This window comes from Abramis brama (assembly GCF_963993115.1).
Source record: "Abramis brama genome assembly, chromosome: 24".
Taxonomy (NCBI): Eukaryota; Metazoa; Chordata; class Actinopteri; order Cypriniformes; family Leuciscidae; genus Abramis; species Abramis brama.
Genome location: NC_139986.1, coordinates 3,633,711 through 3,657,367, shown reverse-complemented (window position 1 = coordinate 3,657,367; position 23,657 = coordinate 3,633,711). Strand labels below are relative to the sequence as shown.

At 37.7% G+C, this 23,657-nt stretch overlaps 1 protein-coding gene across 1 annotated transcript; it reads left to right on the top strand.

Moving 5' to 3' along the window:
* Positions 1 to 565: 565 nt before the first annotated feature.
* Positions 566 to 20,648, top strand: dipk1c (divergent protein kinase domain 1C). The gene is made up of 4 exons (XM_084102439.1): positions 566 to 1,321; positions 12,718 to 13,452; positions 16,505 to 16,669; positions 18,677 to 20,648. Exons 1-4 carry the CDS (start codon positions 1,124 to 1,126, stop codon positions 18,920 to 18,922), a joined length of 1,344 nt encoding a protein of 447 aa, XP_083958565.1. The 5' UTR covers positions 566 to 1,123; the 3' UTR covers positions 18,923 to 20,648.
* The last annotated feature ends 3,009 nt before the right edge of the window (positions 20,649 to 23,657 follow it).

Genomic DNA, 23,657 nt, shown 5'->3' with positions numbered 1-23,657 from the left:
TTATTGTATTTCTAAATGACCTCATATAAGCCCTTAAGCAAGACCCTCAAGGAGAAAACAAGCACAACTCCATGTCCATTTAAACAATGTGCTTATTCATCAGTTCACGGGCTATGAGAAAGCACAGTCGATCTCAAGAGTATCTGCGATTTGCTGATAGCATTAATACGTTTGAAGACAGAATCCCTCACTGACTGCACAAGGCTATCTAATTGGCAATTAAAGCAACCTGAGACACTCGTCTCTAACGTGTCGAGGTTTAAAGGAACACAAATAAAACAGATGAAGGATTCTTGCTCTTGGCAAGTAAGCACTTTCTTTTATGAGCCAACTGATTAGGGATTCTGTTCACCTGCGGCTCTCACAATCAAAGGAAAAAACGACCGCTGAGGTTCCCAACAGAACTGCAGGCTCAGCGCTCGACCTGCTCCTGCAAATCAAATATGTGGGCATTATCACCGTGGGAGAATCCGTCTCTAATCAAATAACCAGTAATACTGGTACATGCCGGCCTGTGTTGTTTTGTTTGCTGTGCTTTAAATGCAAGCAGGATTTCAAGAGGAGTAATCTGAGGGTCTGTGCTTGGCACAAGAGACGGATCCGGCACGCCAAGGTCTGTGTGCCGTCAGGAAAAGGCCTGGCTGCCTTGGAAACAGAATAAGGCGACCCAAAGGAGGAAAGCACTCAAGAAGGGGGCGGGAAACAGAGGGAAAAAAGGTGGAGTGTTGTATGGAGAGAGAGGGAGAGGGAATGGAGAGCCAGAAGGCAGAGTGAAAACATACTGGATTCAAGAGAAAGAGTCAAAGTGAGAGACATCTGGGGGGTGGGAATGAAGTGGTGAATGAGGCAGAGAAATTCTGAGACGTTCTTCACACACCACTGCTCGCCTCGTTCATTCACAAAACAAACGCAGGAAGGCGTAGAGGAAGCTGGAGGAGAGAGAGAGAGAGAGAGAGAGAGATCCGCATAACAGGAGGCAGTGCAGCAACAGAGCATGCGAGTCCCCCGAGAAGACGGTTAACCGCAAACACAGAGCAGCGAGGCAGAGATCCTCACAGATGCCACAGACTCACACACCCTTGAGTGGAAACCAGAGGGCTCCTGGCACAGGGGGTCCCGACAGATGCGGCGGTCCCTGCGCAGGGCCCTGGGCTCGGCCCTCAGGTGGCTGGGGGTGAAGGTGTGTCGCAGGAGCGCGCTGTTGCTCGTCCTCGTGTGGCTGGCCTCCTGGCTCTTCCTCAACGGCCTGGTGTTCGTGCACAGGAACATGTTCTCAGACTTCTGCACTGACGACAAGAGCAAAGAGATCCTGCAGAGGGTGGTAAGCCTAACTTTTGTGATCGCTCATTTCCATATTTGATCAAAAATGCTCTTAAGCTGTTGCTCACTAACTCTTGCCAAACTTGACAAAAGAGCAAAAAAAAAAAAAAAAAAGGATTTGCAAAACGTTGTAGACTAATCACCACAGGTGAAAATTCTGAACTAATGGATATCACCATACTTCCCCAATTGATTAATCAAGTTGAGTTTTCAGAAATGTTATGTTAAAATTGCAAATGAGACACTATCTAATTAAATATGCGCCAATTTGCTTACATTTCCATCTGAACATTGGATAAAGCCGGTTTCAAAAGTTTTACTTTTGGTATTTTACAGTTTTACAGATGGGATTTTGGATATCTCTTTTTATCAAAAAAAAAAAAAAAATCACCATGTTTTTAGGATTAAATTGTTTTATAAAATCAGGCAAATGATGAACCTTTGTAAAAACCTTCAAAATATAGATAGAAATGAAACTGTAAAGTTTGGTGCATGTCAGTGCTGCTGGAGTGGCCTTTAAAGATATGTATTGCCATTGAAATGTATATGTAATTAAAGAAAGTGCAATAAAATAAACACTTAATATGCTTTATTTCCACTAGTCTGAAGATGACATTAAGCAAAATAGCCCAAAGTGCAAGAAAAAAAAGATTGGTTTTGCCTTAAACCTAAAATGCACTACAGTACTTTTACAACAGATTAATCGGCTAGTTTTTGAAAATACTATTAAATGAAAAGAAAAGGTCTGTCAGCAAAATTAGTTGTCGTGTTGCAGTTGTAGCGATACCTCTGGGGATTTTGATGAATTTTCCACCAAATGATACACAAAGCGTTTCATAGGATTACTCAGTCAAGCATTGAATCATGAGTAACGGACCTCCATTAAAGGCTTAAGCTTTGTTCCTCCGAGGGAAACCTAAAGCTCTTTTAGAGCCACTGGATTATGTGATGTCAAGTGAGTGCTGAAAGAACATTTTGTTTGTTGCCACATCGGGAACCACAAAATCCTGTTAGCCTTCAAACTGGGATTGGAAGATGATTACTGGCAGTAACTAGTAGGAAAGTTTTTGCACGCAAACTATCATTACTAAAAACTAAATGCATTAGCATGAGCAGATTCAGAGCAAGTTTTTATTTTGAAAATGCATGCAATAATATGAATGATCAGAATGCAGATTAAATATTAAAAACTGAAATAGAACAACCACTTATAATAATAATCATTATGTTAGCAATTAAATTGCAAACTGTAAAGTATGTACAAAAAAAACATATCAAAGGTAATAAATGTATCAAACTATTACATATTTAAAGTAAAAAATTGTGTTTTTTTAGTAACACTGACTGATGTGATCATCTGAGCTATAACATGAATGTGAAATATACTGAGTGAATGACATTTCTGCTCCTGCAATATCTAAAAGCATGACACAAAAGTCATCTAATTCTTAATATTTGGTCAGGCTACGGTAAATATCACACTGAGTTCAACAGCTGCAAGCCGATGAAATGCTGCCGTGTGCCAATATTGTGCAAATGATGACTGGGTGGAGACACTAACTGTGAGGCATCTGTCATTTTGGCAATGAGGATAAAGTAAAAATAACAGACTGGTTGATGTAATTGTTGGGTCTTAGTCAATTTGAAATTCCCAAGGATATTTAGTGAGGAATATTATGGTTGAGGCTCCAGGGTGCAAGGTTTTATATTGGGAGTTTTGGACAATGGGATTATTCTAAAATCATCTATTTTATAATGAAATTATTTTGTTTTGTGTTAGTATTCTTTAAATATATTATTAACCCGCTCTTTGCAAACACATTTTCAACCTTTCAGTATGTGCACAGCCGAATGTGCACATGAACAGTTTTGCTGTGAATGAAGCTTTTGGCTACAAAAAGCGTGCAAGATGCGGCCACAATTTAAAAGTGCATACAAATGATTGACATTTAAATAATATCATAATCTGCTTATTTTTATTACTCAATAATATTGTAACTAATTGTAAGTAACTTTGCAACTACATGTCAACTAACTTTCACTGGAGTATTAGTAGATAGGGTTCGGGTAATGAGTTGACATGTAGTTGCATCAAAGTCTGTTGGGGATCATCAAATTAAAGTTTTAGTAGATATTTGGCAGACAGTCGACTAATAATCTTATGACTGCTAAAGTTGGCATGTAGTTGGAAAGATAATTATAATTAGTAGAATGTCTAAAGTGGATAATCTAAATAAAGTGTTACCGATTTTTGAAGTTTAACCGCTCTCAAATTAATTTTGTATTCATGTCAAAAAAGAAGAAACTCTCAGATGTAGGATGCCAATTGTTTTTTTTGTTTTTTTTGCTTTTATTAATTTAGCAATGCTTTCGCCCAAAGCCACTTCAAAATGAGAATTACACACGCCTTTGAATTTTGATTTGTTTATCCTGTTCTCTGTCTAGTTTTCCACTGAATTGTCTTACAGCGCATGCATTTCAAAAGCTTTGTGACCGTTCTCTTATAAGCCACATTAGATGTTTGTTTGGAAATGCTTTCTAATCAAATCCTTCCATAAATTGTCACAGCGCTTTATTATGACCATGCACTTTGTCTTAAAAGCATAAAAAAAATAATAATAAAAAAAAACAGAAATAATGATGTTTATTTACAATGAGTGTAACGACTGAAAGGTGTAAATTCCTAATTTCAGATCTCAGGTCGCATTAATGGAGACCAAATCCATTCCTGGAGGTTTTCATGATTAAGCAACTTACCATTCATGCCTTATTTGTGACAGTATATCTCCAAAACACTAAAGCCTATTTCTCAGTTGATGAATTGTAAAAACATTCTGATGATCTGCCAAACAGTTAGCTTTTCTAAGGGGTTCAACATTGCAATAAACAACTCAGAGTGGTTCACATTCACACAATAAACTGTTTATAGTTTCTGGCAGCGTGTGGTTGAGAATCTTTGGGCAATTAGACTTTGAACTACACGAGACCCTTTTAATCAGCGGTACCATCTGTCACCTGTGCAACCAGGCCTGTGTATAATAGAACTGTTGGCATGAGTTTATGAAACGTACCTAACTGTTGTTTTAGTGGTGCTCTGCTGCAGGCTCTCAATACACTTTCATGCTTTGTTTCTACTCTTGTGAAGGTTAAGCACAGATGGTCTTGCATGCGGTGGGTAGACACGGTCCACTGACTTGATGGACCTTCATGCTAAGATCATTGTTTTTGTTGTAGGTTTAATGCTTCAAATGTATTATTTGAACAAGATATGATACAGTTTGAATGGATGTTAGATGATGGAGAGATAAATACTGCACATCAAATATTTCAGTGGCCACAAAAGCCACACTTAAAAATGTATGAATGTCATTGCACCAAATAACTAAATATAAACCCAAGCATTTATTTTAAAGGATGGTAGCACAAAAACTAGAGAATGTTTTTAAAACCTATTTTATCCTATTTATAATTAAATATACAATGATCAAAGCTGAATTTTCAGCATCATTACTCTAGTCTTCAGTGTCACATGATCCTTCAGATCCGGTCTTCAGATCATTCTATTTTTTTGTGGAAACCGTGATACTGTTTTTTTTCCTTTAGTAAAGTTCAAAAGAACAGCATTTATTTGAAATATATATAAAAATTTTTTTGTAAATGTCTACTGTCATTTTTGATCAATTTAATGCATCCTTGCCGAATAAAAGTATTAATTTCTTAAAAAAAAAAAAAAAGTAAAACATGACTTTATACATCCGCTAAATAAAAACATCACCAGAACACCAACTGATTAAAATTCTTCACAAAAATATTTCAGAAAAATTTGTTTTACAAGAGAGATTAATTGAGTATCACGTGTTTGTAGATGCCAGTTGATTTGATATTTTATATAATACAATAGCATTCATATGTTTTGAAATATGGGGCTCTTGGGGGCCACTGTATGTGTTAGAGCTGCACAATTCGGGATAAATTGGGAATCATTTAAAATGATTTCACTCAATTTTTATTAGACAGCTAAACAATATAAGTCATTTACTGGAGGTTCTGACAAAATGTTAATGACTGCAGTCTGTTTTAAAAAAAAACATTTAATTAATTTGAATGATTTTTATTTATTTTTTAAATCAGGTTGAATGAATGATTCAATGACTCACTCATAAAAATTGTTTCATTACTGGATGAATCAGCGTTTTAAAACAAATCTCTTGAATAAATTATTAAAAGACAAATACACTTTTTAACAGTCACTTGTCGCCACCTACTGGTGTAACGATGAAATTGATACAATCGTTATTTGAAGCACCAAGTTATTTTCTAAAGGTGATTTGCTCTATCGTTCTATTGCTCTATCGATATGCTCTATTGCTACTGTGCACATCTGTGTTTATATCTGAACTATAAACTTTTATCCCAGTACTTCTGTGATAATTTGAAGACAGAAATAACGATACTGTGTGGTTGAAAAGACTGTTTGTGAAGCCCGTTTCATACCTAGCCTGGAAATCCAGACCTAAATCTGAAAGATTAATGGTCTGGCGTCGACTAATGAAAATCGGCCAGCTCGAGGGGCGGCACCAAGCATGCATTTGAAAATCTCACTGCACGCAATTGGATAACACTACAACCAATCACAACAAACCCCATACGCTTAGCTAGCAGTGGAGCTAACTGGTAGATTAGACTCTTGCCGTATCCGGTCGGCAAAACAACAAAAACGTCCTTCTTGCAAAGGAACGATTCGAACGCCGTCTTCTGTTCCTCTTTTAGATAAAAAGCCTGATAGATAAAAATGTCTAACTCGGTCTATGCAGCGGCCAAAGCCGTTTCAAACAACTGGTGTCCATCCATAGCCATCTTGCAATGTTTACTAATGACTTCGACGTCGCAGCGCTGTCGTCATCTGTTTAGCTCGCCTCTGGCCCGCCTATATCAGATAACCCGATATGATTGGTGCAGCTCGGATACAAGGGCATATTTAATGAGCATCATTACTCGACACCAGAGTAACTCGCTAAGCAAATTCAACTTGTGCTCTCGCGAGAACTCTGGATTTCCAGGGTATTTCATACCTAAAGCATACAGTAAACTGCTCTCTCTGGCTCAGCGGCAGCGTCAACGCAGATCTGAATGTTCACTGGGAATGGACATGGCAAAGGTTTAAATTGACACATTTGGAAATAAGATCATGGGTGTTTGAATCAAGATCGCTGTCTTTTAACGATTAATGGTGCAGCTCTATGTGTGTATATTGGCATACAAGAGTATATTTTGGAGCACATTAGGCCCTTTTCCTGTTTTGAATTAGAGTTTTAGTGAATTTCTTGTAAAGTAAAAATGATGGAGTGACCCAGAGCAGCCTATGCAGACATTCTTGGCATGCCGAGACTGGCCAGCACTCAGGCCAGATGGCAATACAGCCTGTGGGCAACAGAAATAGATGGCTATTCTCTGGAGTCTAATGTTTAATCATTACCTTGCATGCTCAGAAGCATAAAGAAAATATTGTTTCCATATTATTTAATGTCGTCACTCAACACTGGAGTTGCATTTTAGTGTTCTACTCCCTAGATATCTCTCAGTACGGCCCCCCCTTTAGTGTGTGTGTGTGTGTGTGTGTGTGTGTGTGTGTGTGTGTGTGTGTGTTTTCTGTTGTTTCCCCAGGCCAAAAATATAAGTGCAATTGCTTAGTAACAGCACACCTCTCCCCAACAAGCCGAGTCTCTAGCACAAACTGTGCAGGATGAGTGTTTAATGTTTAATGATCAAGCATAGAGGTTTGAACTCTAAGTACAAGCTATAGTTTTAGTGATGCTTGATGCAAACTATATAGCAACAGCCTGACTGGATCAAAATAAATGCACATTTTCACTGAGTCCTGACTAAAAGTGCCATAATGTTCAGATGCCATTAATCAAAAAATAGTGTTATTTTAGTTTTTATTTTAGTATCATTATGGTTGTAATAATATTTTGAATTAGCTATTATTATTTTTAGTTTTCAAGTTTTTTCATGAGCTTTTGTCATTTTTCTTTATTATTATTAAATATTGCTATTTAGGCTTAATTTATTTTTTATTTAAGTTTTAGTTTCAGATCATTTTAGTTTTTATTTATTTCCAGTTAATAATTTCATCTTAAACTTATTTCAGTTTATTGCCAAGGCAACATATTTCATTTTCATTTAAAGCTTTTCATCTAACATGTATATTTTATTTTATTCCAGCTTTATTTCAATGAACTGAACTGTTTGTGTAGGATTAGTTTTAGTATCGATAATAACCCTGCCTGGTTGTAGATTGTTCCATGATGACAACAAATTCAAATACGTTTTATATGTTACTATTTAGAGTGTGTGCCTGTAGTTAATCTATTCGCATCAGAAGCGTCAGACATAATGTGCCAGATCAACATACTGTCAAATCCAGGGCTTCATCTTCGTTCTTGGCTGTACTGAAAGAAAAAAATGTATGTTTCTATCATCCCAACCGCTAGATTACAAACACAGCCATGATTTACAACATATGAGTCACTTTCTCAGAGTCTAACCGCGGATCAGCAAAGGTTTTCCCTGCCTACACACATTCATTCTTCAAATCTCCAAACAGTGAGTTCACTTTCTATACTAAACACACAAACATAAGTTGGCTTTGGGGCTGCCGCTCGTGTACAGGCCTCACGGTAGAAAAGTTTACATGCAAACGGGAGCTGTTGTCCCATCTGAAGCAAAGTCTGGGAATCAAAACATATGTGGAGAATTTGGCTGGCACTTACAGTACTGAAAATAAAAGAGATCAGCCTCGACCAAACACCCGGTAGTGACCACAGACCACAACAGGGATCTTTGGCCCACATAAACACCACGAGAGGCCCATGAGAGGGTCTGCAGGGTTGAAGCTCTTTATGTTTATTCTTAGTCGAGCTGATAACAAACATCTGAGATTCCTAGTGCGTTATTCAAGTGTCTTGTCAAAGTGACCAACTGGGAGTAATTCAGGTAATTGTACTATATAATGATGACACCTATTGAATCATAGACTCCAATGCAAGTTAGTATAGAAGAATATAACGTCATCAGCATGCACTGGTGGTGAACAAATAGAGCAAGATGAATAGAAAAGAGGAGGAAGCGAAAGAGGAGAATATGGACGCTGTCATGGCATGTCAATTTTGCAAATGGAGCTTGAGGTGAGTAGTTTTAAGTTTTAGCGCCATGTCACGTTGATCAATACACCATTTCATGTTGCATTTTTATTGGTGAGTCAGTGGACATAGGTCGTAGCAAACACACTGTGGCCCTGTCCCAAATGGCACACTCCGGACTTGTGGACTTCCTCAGAGTCCACACTTTGGTGACGTCATGTAGTGCAGACCTATAGGGCCCTTGGCGTGAGTCCACGAGGGTGCATTGAGAGGTATTTTTGGGACAGACTCGATCGTCAAGCCGGAAATAACGGCCTGATTGTTGTTGGACAGGAGAAATCACATTTTTGTACTCCGACCTCTTATCTGCATGTCAACTACACAGCCTAATTTTACACTTCTATATTTTGATATTGTGTATGCCACCTGGGCATTAGACAATAGATACATCATGCTTATTTAAATGATGTATACAGTTGTACATAATAATACATAATGTTCCATTTGAACTAAGATTACAATTTTAACACATAATAAAAATGTGCATGAGTTTCAGATGAATTTACAGGTATCAGTATTCATACTATGTTTACATATGACTCGGTAAAGGCCTGACATTCGGTTCTATTTATTTAATGAATCATAATGTGATCGTATTATTCAACGCACTATTATTATGTTTGAGACATCAACCACTGGTCGATGACCATAATGTTTGTATAAACTGTAGGTAACAACTGGTAAAATGTACATCTAGGTCATAAAAAACGTAATATTTTCTTCTCAGCCATGTCAACAATTATCCGTGAGCGAAATCTCCTCCCATCTGTTGTCTGATTGGCCTTTCGCAAGGATTCCTGGGTAGTTAAAGTGTGTGGAGCCTGCATTTATGCGGGCTTCGCAGAAGACCGCTTCAAGGGTACAAAGGGGGCGCTGATGAGCACACTTCAGAGCGGTAAAATGCTGAATGGGACGGCCTATTGGCTCGTAGACTCGGCGAGCACGCGCAATTTAAGTCCACAAGACCGAAAGTCCTCATGAAGTGCGCCATTTGGGACAGGGCCTGTGAGATGATCAAGCTAAATGATCGCAGGCTATTGGTCTGAAGACCGTGACTACAGCCGTCTTTGAACCTCTCTCACTGAACACACGACCACAGAAATCACCACGACTGGTCATCTTTCGTCTGAGACAGCCCAAAATCATGAGTTTGATCCAAATGGAATTAGTAGTATTACAATAATACTATTGAATAGTAACTACTAATGAAGTAGCTCCGCTGGCATTGTTGTGGTTGCTTTCCATGGTTTTGAACGTGGCGATGTTTTGTTTGGAATACATGTAAAGCACATGCAAATGAATATGTAAATCGTTTTGCAACATATAGGGTTCATATTAAACAGAACGCCCAGAATTTGAAATCGGAATTGATTCATTTTTCGACATTTTGATGTCTTCACCACTTTTAATCACAAAACCCCCCATTAAAGCCTGCTGCTCATCTCTCGTAGAGAATGCTATTACATTTCTATGCTTTGATCGATTTCCAATGAAACACACACAAAATGTCATAGTCTCGAGCCAAAAATTCAGACTTTCTGACCATATCTCCATTACTCTAATGCAGGGGTTTTCAAAGTGGGGGCCGCCAGGGGGCGCCAGGGGGGCCGCAGCAAGTTGAAAAAAAAGTTAAAAAACGTTTAAAAAAATAAATATTTGCTAATATGAGTATTGTTATGAAATAACATTATAATAATTTGTTGCATAGCCTATCTGATATCTGATTGATCGGCTAGTGACAAGAATTGGCCGATTTTCACGTGATTTTCAGTCTGACATATGCCGATTCAAATGCACTCGGGCGCCGCATGAATAACATCGCGCAACATCAACATCACACATGCAAACGCACATGTAGGAAACCTTGTGAATTACGGCCGTTTCAGACCGCGAGCGGCGCGTGAGCAGCGCGAATTTTTTCCGGCGTGCATGTTCAGTGAATGCATTCACACCGCGAGCTGGAGCAGCGCGTGAGCGTCAAAGCAGGAGCGTCGCATGAGCAGCAGTGAAGCGGAGGGTTTCGGCGCCGAGTCTATTTTTGCAGCGCTGCTCACGCTCAATTAAAGTGAAAGCACACTTTTGATGGACAAAATAAATATGATTTCACACAAAAAAATGCACATAATTTGCATGTATAGTGTGTTTTAACATGAACTGGAGTAGGCTATGTCAGAAAAGAAAATGAAGACAAAAATATTTATAGAGAATGTATCCATTTAAACTTGTTTTTATTAATCAGTTTGGGTAAAAGTGGTGTTTTATTATATACTATATATATATATATATAAAATAAATATTTGTGTGTGCTGTAAAGTGGTTAGAAAAAATGAAATCAGAATCGGCTAAAATCTGTATCGGCAGGTCAAACTCAATGAAAAATCGGAATCTGCCTTGAAAATTGTAATCGGTGCATCTCTATAATCTTTCTGATTGGCTGGTATCAAACACCATCACATAATCTGATGTTCACCTAGATGTTTTATTTATTTATTTCTACATATACCGTAGTATTGTCGATGGGTTCAATACGGGGGGCCTTGGCCAGAACCTAGTGGTATTTGGGGGGCCTTGGCATGGAAAAGTTTGGGAACCCCTGCTCTAATGAACGCCACTCAGATTGTCTTCAGAGAATGTAAAATGTAGTGTTATTATTGCCAATTTTAGCCAAGCAGGTTTAGCTACACAAATGTGTGAACTTCAGTTTTATGACGAATGAGTAAAATGCTCTTGCAGGCTTTTCTGGAACACAGAGGACATATTTTAAATAAGTAGACAAGCAAGGGAGAGCATCCCACAAACCATTCTGATGGATAATGATAAGGAAAACATATCGCTAAAGCCACTGCCGATAGGAGCCGGACTAGCGCCGGACTGTGAGCGGATAACAGCTGTTTACTTTGGAAGGTGACAGAGGACGATTTGCAGTGTAATCTCAGTGGAACACAAATCATCCGAAGCCCCGAAGCCTCTGAACCGACATATATATGTGCAGACTACAGCAACAACCAGTAATTAGCTCATTTTTCACGAGAGGGTCAAAGAGGGAAAATGCAAGAGCAAAAGCAGATCTGTTTTAAAACCATGCATAAAAATGATCATTTGACTGTTTTGCAAGATTAAATATGTGAATTTCATGCATGGCAGTAAAATATGCTGACAAGTGGCATTGGTACAGTATCTCAACATAGGCATATATTCAAAAGGTGTGATATAAAGGAAGTAATTAAGATTGCATTGATTAAAAACTGCTTTAACGCAAAGGAAATTAGTTTGATGAGACACATCATAAGAATGAGACTATATGAAACTGTGTAGGATGCTAGGACATGCTAGGAATAAAACTAATAAACATCATACAAATGGTATACATTATAAATTATGAATTGTAAAAATGATATAAACCTATATATTTAAAATTTTGGCCAAAATGTCCAGCCAAGGAAAATTGACATATTCACCCTTTATTACAATATTAATAAAAATATTGATTTTTGAATCAATATTGTGTTAGAAATCAATGCAATGAAACAAATTGTTCTGACATTTTTGGCCACGGTGTCATACAAAGAAATTACCAACACATTCAAAATCAAGAGAGAACCAACAAAATATTAATAATTGAATGTTGTAGTCAATTTATTTAGTTTTTGAGCTTTTTGTTTTTCTATTCATTTTATTTTTGCATTCAATATATAACATGTAGCTGTAGTTTGCCTTTTTTGGCAAATAATTTTGTCAGATATCTTAAGTTTAGTGTTTTTGTTCTTCCCTCATATTTTGGTTTAATCGACCTTGTAAGGTCATTATCATTTATTCCTGTGATCAAAGCTGAATTTTTAGCATCATTACTCCAGTCTTGAGTGTCACATGATCCTTCAGAAATCATTATAATATGATGATTTGATGCTCAAGAAACATTTCTAATTATTACCAATGTTGAAAACAGTTGTGCTGCTTCAGATTTCTGTGGAAACCGACAAACATTTTATTTTTCAGGATTCTTTGATGAATAGAAAGCGTTTATTTGAAATACAAAGTTCTTTACTGACACTTGATTTATTATTCAATTTATATATATATTTATATATATACACACACAGTATATATGCAATGAAATATGGTGCACATTTAGCTTGTAATGTGAAGAGCGGAGCGTAACGCAGCTGATGTGCTGTTCTGTGTGTGTGTGTTTCAGTGTGATGAGTATCAGCAGGGCGTTCTGAGCGGTGACCTCTGTGATGACCTCTGTGTGGCCGGTCGGGTGGAATACAAACGTTGCCTCTATTACGAGAATGGCAAGAAGGTCATGGCCGCCAGCTGGCGCGGGGTGCCTGTCGTTCTCAAGTCCAAGCTGGAGAACTTCTCCTCCTACGAGGCTTTAGCTCTGCTGGAGTACCAGGACGGGGCAGGAGGAACGGGCGGCGAGGAGGAGCTCTCGCCTCTGGATGTCGTCTTCTACGCCACCCTGGAGATCAAGAACTCACTCGGCCTGGAGACGGGAACTAACTTGACGTTGCCTCGATTGTGGGGTCAGAAGCTGAAGGAGAGCGAGCGCACGTACTCGCGAGCTGAGCTGGCCTCGCTCTGGGCTCTCCTTCAGCAGGAGGAGTACATCTTCCTCAGGGTCCTGCAGGATTTGACCCACCACGTGGCCAAGATCCTGGGCTCCTGTGGACACTTCTATGCTGTGGAGTTCTTGGCCGCTGGACACGCATGGGACCAACACATATTCTCTCTGGAGGAGCTGTCACTGAGCCCCTCGCCAAGCCCCGGGAGCGCACAGGACAAGATGTTCACTGCCGGAGATATGGTTCCCCGAGTGGCTCTGAGCTTTCTGGAGATGGTGGAGCATTTCGAGAATGACTTTTCACACCGCTTACACCTTTGTGATATCAAACCGGAGAACTTTGCCATCAGGAAGGACCTGACGGTGAGTGAACACTTAATAGGCTCATTCATATACAGCCAGAAGCATATCAGTGAAATCACAAAATTTCACAGTGGATATTTTACATCAAATACAGTCAAACCAAAAATTATTAAAAAATTATTCAGACACCAGATATAAATGTGATATTTTTTTTTTTACTAGTGTGTGCAGGACTCAAAATAAAGTAAACTGTGACATATTACACCCAAAAATTCTTCATATAGTGACTACCAATAAAATGTATAAAAATGTGGGACCAAAAATGATTCACACACTTTGACCTGATCATGTGTTGCTGAAGTGTTTTTTCTTTAATTGCTAATGCAAACTTTTTACACCACAGACTGAACAAAATTAAGCTTTGTAATTGGTTGAGCTAAATTGCTATTATCTAATTGTGTAGTTAAAGTTAACAGCTGACAGATATTCAACCTGATTCATTTGTGAGACAGTCTAACAGAAGGAAATATCAACTGATTTGATAACTCTGAGTTCTTGTCATATTTTATTACCATTTTCTAAACCATAGCGGATAAACTGTGATAATGTGAGAAATGTTGAAGTTGTCAATGAATGAATTTTGGTTTGACTGTATGTACTGATTGACACTTGCATGTCGCACAACATTTTGGGTTTTAGTGTGGATAGACACATTGGTCACACTTTATTAGGTGTCTTTAGCAACTATGTACTTGCATTAAAAATCATCAGGTACTTATTGCGTTGATGCTGAATTGCTAAACACTTGTGCTGCTATTGAGGTGGGATACGGTTGAATCGCTATCGGTGAGAGCGAGAACTCTGATTGGCTGTTCAGCTCAGTGCACGAAAGTGATGAAAGCGAGCAAAGAGGTCAAGACGGTACAGACAGAAGACTAATAATTTTACGCCATCTTGCATGAGCATTCAGTGCTTGAATATTTTCATAACATGAGCCGACTGATATGAAGAAAGTGATCAGCGTGAATGATATTCAGAATGGTAAGCAAGCTTGTTTATGGTTTGTATATCTGCAATCCTAGTTTAGGTTCCCCTTTTTGAATGAAATATAGACTATTGATATCTGCTGATATACACAGATATTACTCACAGAACGGACATGCTTGTCCGAGACAGTCAGCTTTCGTCACCGCTAGTTCGAAGGCTCGGTACGTCCCGGGCTTTAGTGGTAGATTTAAGGGTGGGTTAACAGTGTAATTATAGATGTATTTAGAGAAATTAATTACAGCTGTAATTACATGCAGGTTTGTTTAAGTATAAGTATAAAAACCTGTATGTACACAGTAAGTGCATTGTATCAAATGATTAATTTAAAGGTTAGAACATTGTAGTTAAAGACACTTAATATAAAGTGGCATTGACACATTTCTTGTCACCAACATTACAAGTGATCCTCCAAATAATTTAATTTAATCAGAGAAGTATGAGCTGATTAAACAGAAGAAAAAAAAAGAAAAAAAAAAGGCAAGCATTTACAATGTGAAAGTGGTCGACTGAATCAAGGCAGGACTTTAGAATATTTATACGAAGAGTAAATATTTTACAATGTTTCCTTTTTGTATTAGATTAGATTAGATTATAATTCTAGTAATTAGATTACTGTTATTAGATTATTCTGCATATTATAGGCAAGAGCTATTATAATTAGATCAAATTCATGAGCACATAATCCTTGTCTCATTGGCAAAACTGTGATGTAAACTACAGGAAGAATAGTGTTTAACTGCTTGATTAAATTTCCTAAAGAATTCCTTATAAACTTGCACTGCCCCGAGGCCTTTTATGGTCCAGATATTCCAAGTATTTAAGCTAATTGTGATTATAAATATTAATAATTATAGTTTGAGCCCAAATATTACATCAACAATGAGTTCTTCAAACATAAGCTATCTATTTTTGCATATCAGTTAGAATACAAGATAATCATACTGTGAAGTGTGAACTAAAATATTTATTCAGATCTCATGGTGAAATGATTCAAAAACAGATGAAAAATCATTAGCGTCTGTAGAACTATATAGCAATGCTGGGCATTACGCACACATTGTTTGTGTTCCAGCGTAGCCGATGAGGTTGAGATGAATGCTGCTCATTCTGAGGGTTTAATGGGATTTACTGCCGTACTGTAAACAGCAGCTGATGACATCATGCAGATATGACAGCCATCAATCAAAGTCAGATCAGCGATATGCCACTTTTCTAACACACAGCATTACAAAAGTCAGTATGTGTTTAAGATTCTATTTGCATTGCCAGTGAATTTTTTTGGACATATCAATTACTGTCCTTTTCTGTTTATGTAGACGACTATGTTAACTTCATGCACAAATTCTCATTAATATTCTGATAAAACAGGGTTAAGCAAGTGGCGACAGAAAAACAGCTATTTAACAGTCTTGTTCCGCATGTACATCATGTACTTATTATAGTAATTGCAATAACTGGGTAATAACTAGGTACTTACCCTGAACTACCCCTAAATCTAACCTTAACCCATGTAGTTACCTTTTATTACCCTGTACTTTCTTATAAGTACACTGTAAGTGCACGTACTGTAAAATAAAGTGCAACTAAAAATCTATTTTTAATTAATAAAAAAACATTTAAATAATTTTTAGATTCTGAGACCACTATTGAAAAAGCTTCTATTTAGCTTTTTTTATTGCAAATGATTGCAATACAATTTCTATTTAAAGTTCAGTTTAAATCGGAATCTTGATTATTTTTTATTTTATTTTTATGATTAAAATGTTTATTATTAGTTTTAATATTTGATAATTCCAATGTAAGCAAGAACATCTGACATAATGTACAAAGGGGTTTGGATGATTAATGTCGCAAATTTGTCAGAAAAATGTCACATATTTAGTAAGTGTCCAAGAAATAGTGCAGAAATAGTTTTTTGAAATCATAATTATTATTATTATTATTATTTTTTTCAGGTTTAAATTAGATTTTGAATACCAGATTATTGTGGTTTTAAAATGTTGGGCCCCACTGTAAATATAAATACTATACTTTATATGTATTCTTGTTGTTTTTCGCTGGTCAGGTGGTGGCAATAGATGTGGACATGGCTTTTTTCGAGCCCAAAATGAGAGACATACTTGAGCAGAACTGCACCAGTGACAATGACTGCAACTTCTTTGACTGCATTTCCAAGTGTGACAGAACTAAAAACAGATGTGGGCCAAAACGCCAAAACAGTAATCTTCAGGTGGGTGAGGTTTCTATTCTATTGTATACTGCAATTATTTAAGAATTTGCATCAATTATACTATATTTCAACATTCAATAATCTTTTGGAGTTATGTGGTTAGTAATTATATATGCGGTAGGATGCTGACTTGTTCTGAAAGAGAAAAGAAAACGACTTTGTTTTTGAAAATTGTCACACAGGAATACCACTAAAATACCACTAGCATTCTTCAGCTGTAAACATTGCCAAGAAAAATGCTGGGAATGTTAATAGTTCATGATAACGCTGAAGAGAATCAGATAGCGCCATCATTACGGCTCCAAAACACAATGGGGTTTAACAGCGCAGACCGGACTAAGGAAGCACCTTTGATTATAAGCGAGTAACATCAGTTGCAAGCAAGGGCGTAGATTTGGTTTGAACATTGGGGGGGTTGTAATGCATAGATTTAAATATTGGGGGGGGGGGGGGGGATCCCCCCCCCAACCCCAAATTACGCCCCTGGTTGCAAGCTACGGCTAAACGCAGCAGGCTACAGATAAACTACACACACATTTAAAAAATCAGATATCAAATCTGCAATTAAAAAATTAAGGCTCCATAAACACTGCAAGCCAACAATTCCGATCTCTCATCGCTTTTTGTGAGGTTGTTCGCATGACTTTTTAAAAGTAGTACATATTGTTTCAAATGCTCCTAAACTGACCCGTATGTGTAAAACACCCATGTTCACCAGAGACAACACTAGTATATATAGTCATTTCTGCTTACATAAGCATTAAAAATAATCAAGTTTAATAAAACATTTTTTTTTTTATAAAATTCAAGGACACTGTAAATTTGGTCCCAATTATTAGAAACATTAGTTAAATTGGAAGCACAATACAATAAGGTTTCATTTGTGAACATTAGTTAACTACATTAGTTAACTTGAACTAACATTGAAAAACACTAATGTTAATTTCTGCATTTACTACTATATTATTCAAATCAAAAGTTGTATCTGTTAATATTATTTAAAAGACCTGAGCTGACATGAACTAACAATGAACAACTACATTTTTTATTAATTATCATTAACAAAGATTAGTAAATCATGTAACAGGTGTATTGCTCATTGTTAGTACAGTACATGTTAGTTTATGCATTAACTAATGAAACCTTATTGTGAAGTGTTACCGTTAAATCGACAAAAAAATGCAATATTTCCAACACAACTATTTACACTGAAATTACATTGCAAAAAGAACAAAATAGAATATATATATATATATCTATCTGTGATCAATTTTCGATCTGAGTCACATATAATCTGTAATAAAACTGATCATCTAAAATTCAGTGATTTTGTTTTTGAGTCTTTTACGACATAATCAGGGTGATAACATTTAAAAAAAATTCAGAAAACCCGTTTACACGATTCCTTGTTCCTTTTCTTTTTTGCAATTTCACCAAAAAGGCATGGGAACAAAACCTACAACAGCAAAGGAAGTCACAAAAATACTTGGCTTGATATTTGTGATGATATTATGACAGGCAGATGACAATAAATAGAGTGGAATCAGGTGTAGCCATTTCAGGTTTTTTGCCATTGCAGGTTTAAATTCTCCATAAGAGACTTCGCCACAGTCACGCAACGTCTTTCATCTGTTCATTTGGGTTGGTTGGTAGTCAACACCTGCTGTCAGTGCCAACTCCCCTTAAGGAGAACAAGCTAACAGACGAGCTGGCCACAGGTGGCTGAGACAGAGCCCATCTCTCCGTTCCCGATCACTTAACGCAACCCTTGGTGACCTCTACCTTCCCATTGTATGGCCTGCCATTCAGAACAATGAGGGCTTTGTAACGTTCAGGCTGTTGGGTCAAGGAGACCATCGCATTTTGCTCTCCGGTCCCTTTCAAATGGCACGCATAGCGAATATGGCTGATGATTGCTCCGGAGATGATGAAACGAGACCAGGATGGCGCTAATGGCTGCTCTCCTCATCCATAGCAGGTCATGCTTCTGTTTCTGTCTCTCCACAGGTGATCTGTGAGAAGATCTTCAGGCCGTGGTTTTCTCCCACGCTGCTGGGCGCTAAAGCGGGTCTCCCCCTGCAGGTGGCGCTGCAGAGAGCCGTTCAGGAGTGCGCAGAGATCGGCGAGGGCAGGCGGGCCGTGAGACAGCAGCTTCGGGCGCTACTCGTGGAGCTCGTTCAGGAGGACTCGGGAAACCAGGGGGAAGGCCAGGAACGCAAGATGGGACGTGTCCATACGGCACTTAATTTCTAAATAAACTCTCGAAAGAGCAAATTCAGTCATGTGCACTTCTGGAGAACATCTCAGATGACTATTACAAGACCAACACGCACAATCACCAGATTACAACACGTCACTTCCAACCCGATCTCACGGCAATTCGTAGGTACTTTACGAGGTGGCTAATTGGTACGAATGACCTACTGCTGAATCCGCCCCTAAACCTGCCCATCTCTGGGGTTTAGACAAATCGTACAAATTGGTACGAGTGAGGTTGTTTGAATTAGTCACCTTTTACTCACTCGTATTGGTCGTGAGATAGCGTCGTCACTTCTCAGACATTCCACGACCCGACAAACGTTGAACATGTTTACTTGGTGAACACAAGCACAGACCAACGGTGTAACACACTGATCTGACAAAACCCGATGACGTGTTTGTTGCCGTTGGTCGGCGTCTGTCGGTGCAGTGAGATCTGGCCAGTCGAGATTACTTTGTTCAGCTGTTTTCCAACAGCCAGATTAATGTTTGTTTACCCAAAATGTCTGTTAAAAGGGACACTGTAGTTCACTCAAAAAAGAAAGTTTTGTCATCATTTTCTCACTCTCATGTCTTTCCAAACCTTCTGTGACACACAACAGATATTTTGAGAAATGTTTCAACTGTTTGTCCATGTAGTGATCCATGATCCAAAACATGTTTTCATTGAGTTTCATTGCATAGAAAAACTTTTTTTTTTTGGAAATGCTCAATAGAAGAAAGAAATGCATATAGGTATAGGTTTGGGATGAAAGATTGTATTTTTTAGGTGAACTATTCCTTTAAGGGTGTAGCTTTGCCTCTTCCCAGCTAACAAATGTATGTTCTAAGAACATTTTGTAAATGCAATGTAATGAAAATGTTGTTTCTGAATGTCCAATGTGTCTCAGTGTCTCTCTCTACTAATAGTGAAGCTGTTGGTTTTAGTTACTAAGAAATATATGCTAGAACTTCTCAGTTTTAAGCTTTTTTATAGATAAATCACAGAACAGTGTTGACAATACATTTCTGTGCTACTGAATGTTTCTGTGTGCGCTACTGTCTGTATGTGTGTGTGTTACAATGCAGCAACGCATTAGTTCAGAACGGCGATTAACTTACGTGTATAATAAGCTGTTCAAAATTTGCATTCACTCAATCAAGATGGTATAATCAAACATATCTTTTGGACCGCATTTATATGACATTTTACCTGATGGAAACGGAGCATAAAAGTGGCCTTCAAAGATTTCTTATCCTGTTGCGCCCTCTACAGGCCATGATCAGCGACCAGTCCACGTCAAGCTTAAAGTGTCATGGCAGAGCATTAAAGTCGACTAGTCTGTGCAACCCGATGTATTGATCATGTTTTTGTGCTGACGTTTTGAGAACATAATTAAAGACTAGATAACTTTGAACAAACATTCTATTAATATTAGAGGAAAAACGTTTATTCATAACATTGAAAGAACCTTGCCAGAACGTTGGCCAAAGTTTTGAGAACATTCCCTGTTAGCTGGGTCACCGTTATGTAAGAAGGTGCAGTCACATGATCGGGAATTTCGCAAGATTTTTCAACACGTTCAAGTTACTCTTATATCTCTACACTATTGACAGTGGAAGGTTTTTGCCTAGAAACTCTGGATCATCTCAGCTAATGCATCCATTTTATTTCCTGAAGAGAAGTTGTCTACCTGTGATTTTGTATAGGCATTTTAAATAAACCATGGCTCAGGCACAATCCTTCCGCTTTGTTTGTTTTTTTACCCACACTAAACCACAGCTGCACTCCATCATGCCGCATTATATTTGCATTATATCAACACTTTGCAGATAATCTAACAGAAAGCTCAAAGATCAAAACAACATTTGGTTCCTGTTGACGGAAGAGGAACACTCGGTGGATTTGTTTGGATCTACCTTCATCGTTGTGGTCTTCACAGGGCATCAGGTTTCAGTCTGCCTCCAGGAGAGGGGGGTAAGAAAGACTAAACACAAGGGGAGGATGAGACTTCGCATAGTTGGGGGAGAAAGACTTATAGGAAAAAATCACCTGCTGGTGAACCTCACTGATTTATGTTGCTCTGTCTTGGTTGGACCGCAAACGTTTTCCAGCTTGGCTTGCAGCGGTCATCAAATTATGCGTCTCCAAGACAACGACAGGGTCTGTTTTTGATTTGCTCAGAAGTAACTTACAGACAGCAATGACTTCCAACTGTTAGGATGGCAGAATACTGTGCTTGCTAAAGCGCATACAGTTCAGTGGGGTCCAATACAGAATAGTGTACTTGACTAAATTTTAAAGGATGCTTTTATATCAAAAATGTTCTATATAAGGGAAATGCCTTGACTTATTGTATAATACTTTCATGTTTAACAGGTTATTTACATTTTCTCTAGTGATAATATATGTTTATGAGCTGTTTAAATCATAAAATTTAATTCAAATTAAAAATGAATTCAAACTAAATGAATTAAAACTAAATCCCTAAAATGATCCCATGATGTGAACCCCTAAAATGTTCTATAAAGCGCCTACAGAACCCTTAAAGGGATGGTTCACCCTAAAATGACTTCCCTTCACTGACTTCCATAGTATGGAAAATAAAATTCTGTGGAAGTCAATGGGGTCCATCATGTTTGGTTACCGATATTCTTCAAAATATTTCTTCTGTGTTCAGCAGAAGAAAGAAACTCAAACAGGTTTGGAACAACTTGAGGGTGAATAAATTATGACAGAATTTTCATTTTTGGGTGAACAATCCCTTTAAAGGTTCTATATAGAACATTTTCTTCTAAAAGTGTGTTAACCCTCTGGGGACCAAGCTGTTTTTGGGGTCCTTGAGATGTTCTGACATGCCTTGACATTTGTGCTTTTTTCAGTTATTTATAAACATGTTAATGGCAAAGGTGTAAATTCACTCTATATAGCACAAACAGGGCTACCATAATATGCGAGCAACGTGTATGTAGATGTTTGTATTTTTAAGAGAATAATGTTTATGCGTGGTTATTGGAAAAAATTAAAATGAAAGTTGCTGAATTAAGACCACAAAACACATATTAAATATGTGTCCACAAGACTTTTGACTAATGGATGTTGTCCCTTTGAGTTCTAGCTTCAAAATGATGTAAAAATAGTCTTGCTTTATCGTTCACAAAAAAAAATACATTGATTTAAATGGTGTAAAACAGGTTTTGCTTGGAAAGCCAATATGCGAGGGGGAGGAGTAGTTTACACCTTAGATTATGAATGTCCCACCCACTCTGCATAATGAGCCATTCACTCAGGTGTGAAACTGACTGAGCCACAATGCAAGGACAAAAGATGTATTTAGAAGAAGACTTATATTGACCATTTAAGATTTCGCTTACATCTCTCTTGTAAATATGTTTTGCTATTTTATTAAAAATGTTACAATTACAACAATAATTACAATTTCAACAATATTTCAAGTGTACTCTTTCTTTGTAAAAAAAAAGGAAAAAAAAAGATTATAGGCCTACATTTTATCATATGTATTCATTAGTTTGAATATAGCCAACATTGGAACATCTAACATCTTAGTCTATGAATTTATTTTTGACAAAAATAGTATTTTTTTTGCAGTTTAATACGTTGCTTATACAAATACATTTTATTTCAACATATTCCAGTCGATTTTTACTCATCTCAGTAGGCTATAGCAAAGCAGTTTATTCTTTCACACACAGACGCGCGATTCATATTTAGGCTAAACAGTCTTTACAAATATGTCCCCTTCATTCATCTCACAGAAAGGCGAGTCATATTATAGAAATGCGATTCATCTTTTTGCGGTTTACATAGGCCTACACTAACGTTATTCCATAACGTTATTCCACACGTGAGAAAAGAAAACAGCCTACCTCACTCCTCAGCGGTATCTGCTCCTCATTTCAGGAGATATTGCTCCTCATCAGCACTGTTCTGAGGAATCTTTTCTCCATAAGGTAGGCTATAATGTCTCACTCGCGAGGAGTCGCGACGCGCTTTGTTTACAGCTGATGTGGGCGTTTCACAGCTCTGAAATAGTTCTCAGAATTTGCGTTTGAATAGCACGCGCTCTCCGGGGAGTGGTCACATTACTGTGAATTAGCTCGTAATGAGCTCGACAGGAGTCGCTCTCTTTTTATACAGATTACAGAAGCTGAGAATATTTGTTTTTTATATAAATGACTTCATTTAAAAGATGCGATCTCAAGCTTTATGCCCGTGGGTCTGTTTGCCTGTTTGACTGAATTTTAAGTTATAGATCATTTTCGAACGCGTTTCAAATGGGAGTTTACTGACAGAGAGAAGGCAGAAATCGCATCATGTTAATTTTTCTTTATTTGTCAAAAAGCAAAACACTTTATTTTTATTGTGAGTATACAGAAAAAAAATAGAAACTGAACAGGATCGATTGATGTATTACACGAAAATGAAAGATCAAAATTAACAGAGCATTTAGTGTTTATTTTCATTGCTAAAAAAAAAAAACGAGCAAAACGCGCGGGCGCGTTTGTGGTCCCCAGAGGGTTAAACTAGCCTAGAAATCTAGACGCACCCTAGCGGCAGCAAAATGTATTTTGCAGCCAGGGTAGTCTAGCAACTCTCCATTGACTTTCGAGCTGCAAAAACCTAAATTAGGTCAGGCCAATCACGTGGTGTATAGAGTAGGCGGGGCGGGCTTAACATAATGACGACAGAGTTGCGACGGTTCCCTGGTACTTGAAAACAAAGAATGGC